Source organism: Sycon ciliatum, chromosome 1, assembly GCF_964019385.1.
Source record: "Sycon ciliatum chromosome 1, ocSycCili1.1, whole genome shotgun sequence".
In the NCBI taxonomy this organism is placed as follows: domain Eukaryota; kingdom Metazoa; phylum Porifera; class Calcarea; order Leucosolenida; family Sycettidae; genus Sycon; species Sycon ciliatum.
In genome coordinates, this window is record NC_088643.1 from 68,611,168 (window position 1) to 68,624,955 (window position 13,788).

General features: G+C 47.4%; 1 protein-coding gene across 1 annotated transcript in view; it reads right to left on the minus strand.

The window, feature by feature from the left end:
* LOC135805102 (filamin-C-like) overlaps positions 1-5,629 on the minus strand; it is a 15,758-nt gene extending 10,129 nt beyond the window's left edge. The window contains exon 1 of the mRNA XM_065319096.1: positions 5,434-5,629. Within this exon, the coding sequence (XP_065175168.1) occupies positions 5,434-5,514 (81 nt within the window). The 5' untranslated portion in view covers positions 5,515-5,629. The remainder of the gene's footprint in view (positions 1-5,433) is intronic.
* Between the last annotated feature and the right edge of the window lie 8,159 nt (positions 5,630-13,788).

Consider the following 13,788-nt stretch of genomic DNA (forward strand, 5'->3'; position numbering starts at 1 on the left):
AACAGTGTGTATAGACAGAAGAGGCAGTCACGTTAGTCACCTATCTTTCTGGTGGCCAAGTGGAACAGTTATGTCTGCAGTCCAACACTTGCTAGCAAGCGCTGCACAACGAAGCGCTCCCAGTCCCAGACAAGCACAGCTAGTGTGTGCGTGTGACTGACTCAGTGACTGTGACTGTGAGTGAGCGAGCCGGGAGGCCTTCGGTCAAATATTTTTTTTTGGTGGCCCGTTGGATCAGCGCTGCTCAGCTAGCCGACACATGCAGCGCGAGTGCGTCTTTGACTGCACTGGTTCAGCGATGGGGTGCAGCGCTGGTGTTCTCACGTGGTCTTTACTTTAGTCCCCACAAACGTCGTTACGACTCAGGCTGGCTGTATACTACTGATCGGCACGAGACCAGGTTTGTTACTGTACAGACTCAGTGTCCTCTTCAGTCCTCTCAACACCTTGTCAGTTTCAAATGGTCAACACAGTTTTGCCAATGACGCTGGAAAGTGACAGTCCGAACTGTTCTGTGGCCACACTTGGACAACAACAGATTCCAAAATAGTCTGCTGAAGAGTAACGGCACTTTCAAGTGAGCTTCCACTCGTGTGTGTGAAAAGTCATCAGTCTGACGACAGAACTACAGACAGCACCTAAGTCTTTTTTTGATAACTAACTTGAGTGTGACTGAACATTGTGATCAGGACGCACCACCAAGACGGTTCCAACGCCTGTGCAGTGTCGCACGAACAGTACAGATCACTACTAGTACTACTACGAGTAGATCTACGTTTCTCGCACCAACAGGCAGCCAAAGACAAGTAGCATGCTTTGGTCGCCTTGCGTTGCGACCCAGCCCAACATGACGGACGTTACTGGGAATGGCTCAAAGATGTCAGGTATCTCATCTTGTTTGAAACGTATCAGTCACCATCCAGTGCCTCTTGACAGGGACAATAATGAGAGCCGGAATGTAGGGAGGACGGACCCAGGTTAGGCCCAGGATGATTGCTGTCATAATCATACCACTCGGAGCAGTGTGTACGATTCATACTCCATGGACGCTTGTCACAAACTGATAATGCTAAAGGAGTGATAGTCAAAATGGGTTTGTACAATCCAACGACCATGTAATAACGTCGTCGAATTATCACGGTGACGTGGAATACTAGTACAGTCATGATTGTGCTAACTGTTACGTACTTACTCAGTTACTCAGTTACTCAGTTACTAGTACTTTAGCTGGATACAGTGTACTGAGCAAATGAATATAAAAATAATGTGATGTTTGATTCAGAAACACTGTTCCTCTCAACGACTGGAGTATCGGTTGAGTCTATCTGGCACACCAAGACTAGGCAAGAGTACATAACCGTTAACCCATTGTCTTGCCTTATGTAGATCTACTCTTGGTTACTACATTGTACACAATCCTCCTCATTGATACTTGAACTAGTGCTTGTGCCAAAACAAGTTGTGGAGTGTGTGGTCATGGTGGTGGTCTGGCCACATTCATACAAACCAGTTACCTGTACGGCCGTAGATTTGCTACAGACTACCTCAACCTGTACGGCTGTAGTCTGGAGACCGCGTTGTGTAGAAGCTGCATAAGTCATGTACATGCGAGGAGGAAGTACAGCGCGCGCAACATCGTCGAATCTAGCTAAGGAAGGGCCTGTCCAGGGGAACGTTTGACCTCTTGTTCCTTTTCGCCACACCTAAGCCGGGCTAGGGCTAAGCGCAATGTGTAGAAGTGTTACCAGAGCGGCGTGCATACATGATTGTGCATGTGCACAGGTTTACGGCAACGAAAGTCACGGGCCATTTGTCGCAGACGAAAGAAGTCAAGTCAACTAACACCGTTAGTTAGTTGCATTGATGAAACGCTGGCGGCGAGCCCCTCCTGCTACCATTGTACACCCGTTCCAAGGAACTCGAAACACAGGAGTGCAGGGGAGCGGGGAGGGGTTAGGCGACGGTGTTACTGTTAGTCTGTAGCGAAACATCGGTCTGTCTATTCATGTCAGTGCACTAGTAGTACCATGGTGTCAATCACTAGTCCTTTCGCATTCATATTTCGCATTCATATTCCGCACACCCACGTAGTTTGACTGATTGTAACGATCACGGATGGCCAGGCAGTGCAAAAGCAGGGCTTTCTATGGGACGAACAGAGACAATGCCAATGGGGGTACAGAGCAACCTACAAACGAAACATCTAAAGCATTCCATCTTGGCATTGAAATTCCTGCAACTATAGACTGGTGGTGAATTTTTACACATTTTTTAGACTTCTAAAAAGTCACAAGTTTGGCAGAAGAAGTAAATAGTTGCTGTACATGAAAACCGCAATCATCATTAAAATCCAGCGGAATGATACTGCTCAGCTAGAAACACCAGGCCACGTTAGCGTCTTGACTAGTATATTCCAGGATCCTGCTAAATGCGGGTGTGCGGAATACATGTACATCAATCATCATGCACCGGACTCCCTTGAGTGCTGTTGTGCTGTACGTTCCAACACAAACTTGAGTGATCATCCATTCTGTTTCCAGCACATACGAACGAGAAACATTGCTTTATAATCATTGTTAGCTGGCATGGTAAACACTTGGCGACACTCTAAGGCCAGTTAGCAATGGTTAGTAAGGGGCTAGAGTACAGTACACCATGTACACGTGCACGGTAGTCGATAGCTGTTTCCAGACACGCTCCACTTATCAAGACTCAGAGCTATAATGTGATTGATAATGTCATTTACGCAATCTTCATTTAGAGTATCGCCCTCGTAGTAGGGGGATGGAGTACTGGTAGTGCGTCTGCCTGAGAAGCCACTGAATAACATTATTTTTTGTAAATGTTATCCCATCGTTAAGAGAGAATGCGAGCGTCACTGGTGATAGTATTTGAAGAGGGGCTCAACCATCACTGTTTAGTGGCAAATTGAGCCATGCTTTCGCCATCCAGGCTATGGCCTCTAGTCATGACACGCCACTGCCAAGTCAAGTCAGGGAGCGGCATTGCCGTATCCACGGGAACAGTGTATTACGAACTTCGTTTTCAGATTCACTTAGAAGCTAGAGGAAATGTTCATTAGAATTTCTAACAGCATTATGCCAACAACGGGCGCACTATGATTTTAATATTTTAGTTGAATTTTCTACTCAGGTTTGAGCCCACCCTCGGCTGTCTTTCCCAAGTGCAAGTCTATGTCAGAAGCGTGTACTTTAGGCACAAATTTCGATGACAGAACACTGAACAACGACACTAAACGCTAGTCGCACTGCACTGGCCAGTGCCCAATGGGTGGTGGCATCTCACGGAAGTGGTGGAAAAGGCAATTTCCTGTCCGCTTCCTGAGAATATAGATGTACGTGTAGGTGGCACAAGGGCCACTTTCTAGTATCTACATGTACATACAAAGTACGTGTGCTCTGAACTGTCTTGGAAAAGAGCACGTTACCAAGGTGGTCTGTATATCTACGCCCAGTCAACTGATTTGCTCGTTCAATCTCGATTTGTCGATCCTTTCTTCACAACAGTCCCACCAGCTGTAGTGATCCACATGTCCCAGTGGAGCCTGGAGGAGTGGGGTCTCGTTCAGGTTGTTGTGTAAACTTGTAAGACAACTGGCATAGAACTGAACTGCGCTTTTGTAGTTGTGGCTATCAGATCATCACATGCATTGGGAAAACGTTCACGGTATGGTCACACTACTGCCAACATGTACATGTACGGTAGAATCTACACTGTACAGACTACAGTAGCTGTTGTTCTGACTATGGAAGGGACTGACACTGTAAGCAAAATGGCCAATACCATGCCAAATAACACAGCAGTTAGCAACAACACTCCAGTATGTCACTATGCGGCTGCGGAAGAAATTCCGCTCTCAACCAGAGCCTGCAGTCAGGTTGCAGTTCTTCTTGTAGCACTGTTGCCTTTCGATGGTTGCGATTGATCGGATTGAGGAGCCAACGCCAACATCACTGGTACAGTATCCTCACTTGACATCTGCCGTTTGAAGGCATTCTAGACTAGTATTCTACAGTCCATTCGAAACATCAGAGATTTCGGATATGTACTGAGTCTGGACTCAGGTCACTTGGCCGCACTCTCATTAATTTTATTGCCTAGCTACTAAGTTAGACTCAGGGTGAAGTCTGTATGACAACAGCCAGCGTCTTTACCATGTGGTGTAAGGACTTCCATTTGAGGGCCAGAAGGGGCTCATCTCAGAGTCATCTGCCGCCAGTAGGCAGGTGACTGAACTATTACTTCTGAAGCATGAAGGAAGGCAAAGCATGGATCTGATCGATGAAGCGAGATCACACTGCCGTCATGACTCATGATACAATGCATACCACAGACACCTGCATACCACCTACACGTACACGTACAGTGCATTGTACTGTCAGTAGCCATGCTACACAATCTTCTCTGACAAGGCCTTGTCTCCGCATCACCGGACACGCACTGTGTGTGCGTGTACGTGACAAGCTTTGCGCCTTTTCACATTGTCAAAGACTAGGCGGCACAATCCGAGATGAACATAAGGCCATGTGGGACATCTTGATGTCATCAAGCCTTTCAGTAGGCGGAAAACTAGTATTCTTGTCATTCCTTCACGACAGACTGCACTCTACAAGGTTCATATCGAGCGTCAGTAACGATGTTCACCATCAAGGGTTCTGGGTTCGGCCAGTCAGTAACACTAGCAAAGACAAAGCAAAACAACATCTAGCTGTCCGGACATGCAGTGCAGCTACATGACCTGTTCATGTCAGTACAGTACTACAAAAAATGTAGTGTAGAAAGCGAATAGTCCTTGATGACAGCGGGATTTCCAGCAGTCTGCAAAGGTTACTTATTGACATTCACAGCTGTACCTACATTGTACATTGTACATTACATAGAATACTAGTTCTGCACATGTATTTACGATCTACTACCAAAACAGAAGACGTGTTTATACCTCTGTAAAAGTCTGACTGTCATAGTGGCAGGATGCGAAAACGTGGATCCACATCAGGCAGACATGTAAACATCGGACTCCCTGAGCAGTGCTGTTACCAGTCAACCCATCAAGCCACGCCATAACGATACTGTTGTGGCTTGATGGGTTGACTGGCACAGTGCTGCTAATATAATATTTTTTAAACTATACAATGTAGCCTATTGTAGGACTTAGAAGGAGAGGCTCGTTGGTTTCTGCGTCTACCTCCTTGACTTGGTATTATCACGTGTGACAGCTTGACGTCCACGTTCACTTTAGTTACATGTACATTGGATGTGCGTGCGCGCGCGCGTGTGTGTGTGCGTGTGTGTGTGTGTGTGTGTGTGTGTGTGTGTGCACCTAGCCATACCTAACACCCTGCCCATCCGCAGAACAATATCCGAACACAATCCGTAGCCAAAGCACATGACAGCAATTATTTAACCACTTACCATCGTTTCTATGCCTCGCTCCTTCTGGTCAGTCTCGATGGTCGGGTCGCCTTGAAACTTGCTCTTGAAACGCAACGCCATGGCTGCACCTGACGGTTGCCCCTTGCAGGGAGCCCCTAACGTTAGGTGCTCAACAGCAAAACAACTCGCACCTTGAGCAAGCTGACCTTCGACGTTGGATGCGAGTGGGAAATAGCAGCATTGGCCAGCGTGAGGAGATTGTTATACTGGTATGGCACTGGTCTGGCAACTGTTCCCAGCGGATCCTGTTCTTCGGGTTTCTCGCGCACAGCACACGGGCATGGGATGGTGACCCTGGCCTGAAATGCTCACGCGACATTTGGTCAACGCCGTACACGGTGATCTATCGTCTGCATGCACCTCTAGCTCTGTCAAGTGTCAGTGCCGAGGCCACCACTGCACCATACCAACACGGGGGCGAGGATCACACCTTCGCTGGGTTGCTGGAAGTTCCCACTAGTGTCAGGGAGGGGCAGCTTGTTCAGTGTTCTACCTGCACGCCTGTCAATGCCCCGGTACTCCGTTTTGCCCTGTGTACTACCGACCGACTGCAAATCCACTTGGTGGTGATATTTTTTACATACTGACAGTACAGTCACGGTCGGTGAACGAGTGTTACACAACAGCAGTGTGTGTCCGCCCTATGGCCTACCGCGTTCCTAGGCTTAGACATGTATGGTCTACAATAATTTCAATTCTACCGTAATACTCATAGTCATACTGTTAATGTCATCGCTACCAGTGTTCAGTAGTGGTTTTGACAGCACAGTAGGTGAGCTTGCTGCCTGCGGGGTAGGAAGCCAACTTCGGTCTTATAATTATTATTCACGGAGTAAAGAATTTTAAAAAGAGACATGGAAGTACAGAAAGATCGCTCAGCCAACAGTCGACTCAACAGCCCATACTGGCATACAGCACCGTCTCCTGACCTCAGCTTTCATGTCAGAAGGCCCAACCCACGCGATGACATGTGGCGTATTCCAAATTTTACGGCAACAGTGCAATGACAGCTGCGGAGTCGAGTGCTGCATTGGCATCTGATCATGGGAAGCTCCTGAGTCCTATGTAGACTCTACATGACTTTTGTGCATGTGCATGTGCATGTGCATGTGCATGCACAGGACTGCAGACGACGTATTCGAGTGGTAATGATGAATAACGAAACCGAGAATGAAGAATGCCCCCACTGGCTGATTGATTGAGAGCAATCATCAACTGTTGCTGTTGGCATAAGTCGAACGGGGCCCCAGCAAGTCACTAGTTTCGCACTTGGCAGTAAACTGATGAAAACAAACAGTGCCCAGAGCTAGCGCTAGCACCAATCTGAACGATGAGTGGTTTATTGTGCATGGCTGTATCTTACTGCCCGCTCTTCATTCCCAGGTGCCCAGGTACAGTAGTGTAGTAATAATAGTAACATCAAGTATAGTAGTGTAGGAGTGGTTCGGAGGTACATGTACAATGTACATGTACACGACCCTCTATTGTCACTCCTGGGAGGTACATGTACATGTACACGACCCTCCTGGGAGTTAAACACCTGGAATAACTCAGAGGATTAACCTAACGATGGGGACCCGGATCACTAGGGTGGTGATAAACAGATAAAGATACATCTCCGTGGCGGGTGACATTTGAGCCATCCAAGTCACAGCAGCTACTATGCACACGATCCTTGGACCCAGCCACTCCAGGCATCTCATTTGGTGGTGTCGACATTGCCCAGGCATCAACACTGAAGCTGTTGGGTATATTGTTCGACTCAAAGCTTTCATTTCGCCAGCACATCAGCAGCATGGTGGTGAGAGCAAGTCGACGTCTTGGGCTTTTGGGCCGAGCCGCGCGGATACTTGACACCAATGGCCGTCTGAGTGTCTGCCGAGGATTCATTAGCCCTATGCTGGAGTATGCTCCACTGGTCTGGATGTCTGCTGCCCCGTCCCATCTGGCCAGGCTCGACCGCATTCAGCGGAAGGCAATGGCCATCATAAGACAAGATGTGCTCCTCCAGAGTCTGGCTGCACGACGCACTCTCTCTCTCTCTGGGCTGTGCTACATGTACAAGCTTCAGGGCATCGAAAGCCCACAACAGCTGACCAACATTGTCCCACCAGCTGCACCCACTGTGGGCTGTGGTTCGTTCACGAACCCGACACACACATGCGGTGACCCATCCTCACCAGCTCCTCAATACCCTACCACCAGCTGCACCGGAGTACATCAGGCGGTCCTTCCCGTTTGCCCACATCAGTTCAGGCTCGTCGCACCGACTTTGGAGGTGGGGCGGCCATGGAAGTCTGGGGGCCCTCCCCCGGAAAAAAATTCAAAAATTGAAGCAAATTGCAAGCATTTCCGGGCATTTGGTGCCATTTCAGTGTAGCTGTTAACTGGCATTGTGGATAGCGCCTACCCAGTCCAATGTACTTTTTGTCTTTCAACATGATCAATCTTGTAGGTTTGTGTTCACAACCACTGGCACTGGCACTGCACTCACTGGCACAAGCACAACCAATGCTTGCAGCTGGTACCCAAAGGCCGATGAAATTAATATCATATTAAATTTTGGTACTTCAGACATGGACATATTAGGCATCATCGAAACCTGGCTAACTCAGAAAATTCCTAACTCTGTATTACACAAAGGCACACAATGAAAACCTGGGCAAACTAATTCCGTTGTGACTCAGAGTTTCATGGCTGAACCAATCATCAGACAACGATAATGGAATAGGAGGCAGCGCTGGTATACATGTATCTAAGTGGAGAGAGCCTGTATTATTGCCAGTAGTGCGAAGAGACCGCCCATCTCATGTCGCTCTGCGTGGCGGTGGTGTTGCTTTCTTACTCCGACCAGGACTCGCCTACGTCAGACGAGCAGACCTCGAGCCTGCCAACACCAACCTTGAAATCCTATGCATTCAACTTAAACATGGCCACAAAGATGTCTATATTTTCTGCTGTTATCGGCCACCAAGGCAGGATCATTTAACCTTCCTCTCTGGCTTGCGTGAGTCCATCTCTTCCATTACGGACACTACGGCTTCCATTATCATCCTCGGTACAACGAATGGTGTAGGCAGGACCCGAACACTGCTGCTGGAAGATGCCTTGTCGAACTGCTGGATGATACTGGTTTCACACAACTTGTACGCGACCGCCCAACACGTTTCTCCGCCGCAGGTCAGAGCTCTTCTCTCCTGGATCTTGTTCTCTGTAACCAACCATTCCTCATCCACAACCTCACCACACTTCCCCTGTCTCTGATCACTGTCCTGTGGTATTTGATCTCACAATACAGACTCGTTCCCAGCAACCAGTGCACTCTGATTTGCTCGTGAACAACTATGCAGCCACAGACTGGCCCGCACTTAACAACCACCTTTGGAGCCTCTCTCTTCTCGCTGCTGTACAAGAAGCCAGTAGTACAGATGAAGCATGGGTCTCCTGGCGAACACTAGTTGACACAGCCATATCATCTTTTGTTCCGAAGGTTAGAAAACGAACAAATCGTTATGGAAAGCCTTGGTTCACCTCTGTGCACCATCGCCTCCGTCAACGTCGAGATCGACTATTTGCTGCAGCAAAACGCGTCAATACCCCTGAGTGCTGGGCTGCTTATCGCATTTCAAGGAACTGCCTCGTCGCTGCAATCCGTAAAGCTAAACGTCACTTCTACGATCAGATGTCAGAAGGCCTTCATGCAGATCGAGGATCTTATGACTGGTGGAAGAGAGTAAAAAAATGTGCCACATCAATTGTCCTCACACCGCTATACCTGATATACAAGGAGTCGATACCTTAGCGGTTACCGACCCTGAGAAAGCGAACATTTTCTGTAAACAGTTCGCCAAGAATAGTCAAGCTACACCGTCGTCGGATGCAGATTATCGTGATCTCGCCATGCCTTCTCCTTCGGAAACATTTGCCATCCGCCCTCTGTCTATCGTAGAAGTGTTCAAGGCACTGTCGACCCTAACTAAGTGTACGAAAGTCTACAGCTGGCAGTCTTCCTAACAGGATCCTACGAGAGACAGCAGAAGTGCTCGCCCAATCCCTCACTGCTCTCTTTAACCGCTGCACCACTTACCGATCCCAACCCTTTGAGTGGAAAGTTGCAATCGTTACCCCAATTTACAAGGGTAAGGAAAGTCGCAATGACCCTGCTAACTACCGGCCGATATCTCTGCTGAATGGTGTGGCAAAATGCTACGAAGCGTTAATCAGCCGCCAAGTGTACGCGTTTGTAGCGAAACGCAAACTGCTGTCGCCGAAACAGTTCGGGTTTCGCCACCACCGAAGCACGGTTGACCAACTTGTGTATGTCACATCAACTGTCAGCTCTGCATTTGATAACCGGGCCCAATGTGATGCCGTCAGTCTCGATTTCTCGAAGGCATTTGATCGTACCAGCCATCGCCTCCTAGCCTCATGTCTGTCCGGTTGGTGTGCACCTGACTCATTCGCGTGGCTGATGGACTTCCTGGAAGGCCGATCGATATCTGTGCGGGTCGGCACTGGATTATCAACCCATATGTCGCTCACCGCTGGTGTGCCACAAGGCTCCCATCTAGGCCCTCTATTATTCAACCTTTCTATGAACTCCCTTCCCAGCATTCCCCAATCCAGCGACCTGACTCTGTTTGCGGATGATTCCAACATGGTCTGCGTTTCTCCGCCTACTGTCGTACCCGCCGCGCACACTGCCTCCCTGCAACTAGACCTTGATAGATGTGTGAACTGGTCCCATAAAGCTGAAGCAGTTTCCAATGCTAACAAATGTGTCCATGTTCCCTTTTGCAGACCTAAATCAAACTCACCTGATCCCAGGACCGTCACCACGACCGGTACGTTACTGACCCAGCCCTCTTCCCACCGCCATCTGGGCATCATCCTCACTCCTTCACTCAATCTGTCCCCCCATATTCAACACATTACAAGCAAATTTCGAGGTCGGGTTTTTCTTTTAAACCACAGTCATGTCCAACTTCCTTCCTTTTCCTGCTGTGAATCTTTTGTGTAAATGTTATGTTCGTCCCCTCCTTGAATATGCTGTTCCCGTTTGGATGTTTTCCGTTTCAGCCACCATGTCCACAACCCTTGATAAACTGCAGGCTACTGCTGCTAGAGCATACTTAAATAGTAAACTCAAGCGTCGGCCTGACTGGACGACTTCTAAAGAAGACCTCAATGTTCTGTCCTCTTGGGAATCTTTAGCATGGCGACGGCAGATTCTTGGCCTTGTCTATTTCCACCGTGTATTCTCCCAATACCCTTCCTTGTTGTCTCACTGCCAGCTACCCTCTTCCCAAAGCAGTCGTCACCCCTCATCCATAATTCTTCCTAAAGCTGGCACCTACTTTCGTAAATCAACCCTTTTTTCTTTGAGTGTTATTATTATTATTATTATTATAGGCTTTTCCGCGTTGGCATCGCCAAGCAAGCTTGGCTAGCCTTCGCATAAGCTGCTCCATAATGATGAGACGAAACAATGAATGCATGTATAATATACGATCTAGGACAGAACCAAGGTTGAGGATATGTTTGAAGAAAGCTGCAAGTTGTGTTGAGGAACACAAAGTTGCAAACTCTACGAAAGTAAACTGCAAGAAATGTTTTGGGGTTGATCTCATGATTATTGTAGTCACAGGTTGTGTTAGTAGTATTAAAGGTTGTGTTTCACAGGTATATTGTTTATATTGATAATATTTTCACAAAATATGTTAGTCAATGAGTTATGTTATGGTACACCGTACGGCCATGTAGCTGCCACAGGTGGAAGCAGTATTAGGCCTTTGAGTGTTGCTTGGAATAAACTTCCTGAAGATATTCGTTCACTCTCTACAACAGCGAGTACTGCTGTTCGTCGGTATCATTCGCAATCTATGTTTTCTTTGAAAGGCATTCCTGACTTTTGTGTCTAGGCTAACCAGTGGTGTAGTAACCACTTGTATGATAACGTTAGTTTCAATAGTTTGTGTATATGTCAGTTATAGTAGTCCGCAGTGCTGCTTTTCTAATTCTCATTATGATTAGCATGCAATGTAGTAGTAGTAGTAGTAGTAGTAGTAGTAGTAGTAGTAGTAGTAGTAGTAGTAGTAGTAGTAGTAGTAGTAGTAGTAGTAGTAGTAGTAGTAGTAGTAGTAGTAGTAGTAGTAGTAGTAGTAGTAGTAGTAGTAGTAGTAGTAGTAGTAGTAGTAGTAGTAGTAGTAGTAGTAGTAGTAGTAGTAGTAGTAGTAGTAGTAGTAGTAGTAGTAGTAGTAGTAGTAGTAGTAGTAGTAGTAGTAGTAGTAGTAGTAGTAGTAGTAGTAGTAGTAGTAGTAGTAGTAGTAGTAGTAGTAGTAGTAGTAGTAGTAGTAGTAGTAGTAGTAGTAGTAGTAGTAGTAGTAGTAGTAGTAGTAGTAGTAGTAGTAGTAGTAGTAGTAGTAGTAGTAGTAGTAGTAGTAGTAGTAGTAGTAGTAGTAGTAGTAGTAGTAGTAGTAGTACTAGTAGTAGTAGTAGTAGTATGCTTTGGCTACCGTCCCTCTGGCCAAGCATCTGTCCACAACATGCAGTGGTTCCATGCAGGTGTGGTATGCTGACGACGATGCCGCTGTGGACCGCGTTGTGGCACTCGGTGAGTACTGGAACTGCATCTCGGCTGAGGGCCCGAAGTATGGCTACAAGCCTAATGCTGCCAAGACCGTGCTCCTCGTCAAGAGCCATCTGGTGTCAGACGCTGAGCGGGTATTTGCTGGCACTGGCATCCGGATTTGCTCTGATGGCGTCCGGTATCTCGGTGGAGTCATCGGCAGCACTGAGTTCTGTGATGGGTTTGTGGGAAGCCGTGTGGGTGACTGGTGTGCTTTAACCAAGAGGCTGGCGAGTGTTGCAGAGACCCAGCCCCACGCGGCTTACCACTTATTCATCTCTGCCATTCAGTCTCGGTGGTCATACTTGCAGCGCGTTGCTAATGCTGACGGGGCACTCTACGCACCCCTGGATCGCGTCCTAAATGATCAGCTGCTGCCTGCATTCACGGGCCATTCTGTGCCGGTTGAGGGAGGTTTGCGAGCACTGCTTTCCCTTCCAGCAAAGCTTGGTGGTCTTGCGGTCCGTAGCAATGTGTCACGGGCGGCTGCTGAGCGCACCTTGTGCCGAGACGCCATTGCACCCATGGTGGAGTTGGTAGTCGGTGGCACCTCCACGCATGAGGTGTCGTCTGTGGTAACAGCATGCAGGACATTGGCTGCAGGTGCTCGGGCGGCGCGAGTAGGAAGCGACGAGCGGGTTCTGTGCCAGGGGGCGCCCTGGTCCCAAAAAATGGGGTATTATTGAAAAATGGGGTACTAATAGTACCCCATTTTTGCGATGAAAATTATTTTTGGCCCGGTTTTTTTGCGGATAAAAATATGTGCCAGGGGGTGCCCCTACCTCAAAAAAAGGGGTATTATTGAAAATATGTATTGGGGTGTTATGCTCTACCCTAAACAATAAGGTAATATGGTGTCATGATTATGTAAGTATAAAAGGTGTGTTCTTGAATGATGATCCAGTCAGTTTCAAGTTGTTGTGGTGCAGTGAAAATGGATTCTGAATTTGAGATCCTGTATGCTTATGTTCGTTCAAAGAAGCAATGTGCGCTGGAGGAAAAGAAGAAGAAGAAGAAGAAGAAGAAGAAGAAGGAGATAGAGGAAAGTGAAGAAGTTTGTTATCATCGTGAAGAACAAGTTGAGCATGCTGGTCATAGAGTTTGTTCTCAGTGTGGATTGGTAATGGCTGACATTTACATGCCCGAGGTAAAGTGGAGAGAGCGTTGTACTAGCATAAAGACCTACACGGATTCCGATCGCATTCAAGGTGTGAATCGTCATCTTGTACATTTTCTCAACAAGATCGACTTCACTTTACCGCATGCACAGTTTCACCCTGTTCAAGAGGCACTGCAAGCAATGAAGAAGTCCAGCAGCTATAAAAGCATGAACTATGCAATAGCATTATCGTGTATACTTCATGAGGATCATGATGCAGTGTGCACACTGCGTTCTTCTTTACCGCGCAGTAATGTATCATGGTTGAGAAGCAGCCGCATTACACAACCTCTTCCATCATGTTTTCCACTGATGTTTCTTCTACATCTCATGGAACACATCAAGGGTCCTCTGTCCGCTAGACAGCTGAACACTCTGAAAGTTAATTTGTCCTTGATGTCACCTGCAGACCTGTCCATGATGCATCTTCTAATAGATGCCTATTGTTGGCATGACTACAGTCTGGAATATTTAGTAGATCACGTGACCTCTCTCCCACCTGATCTTGCCAACATACTCTATCAATTTACCAAGACTGCAGTACGTC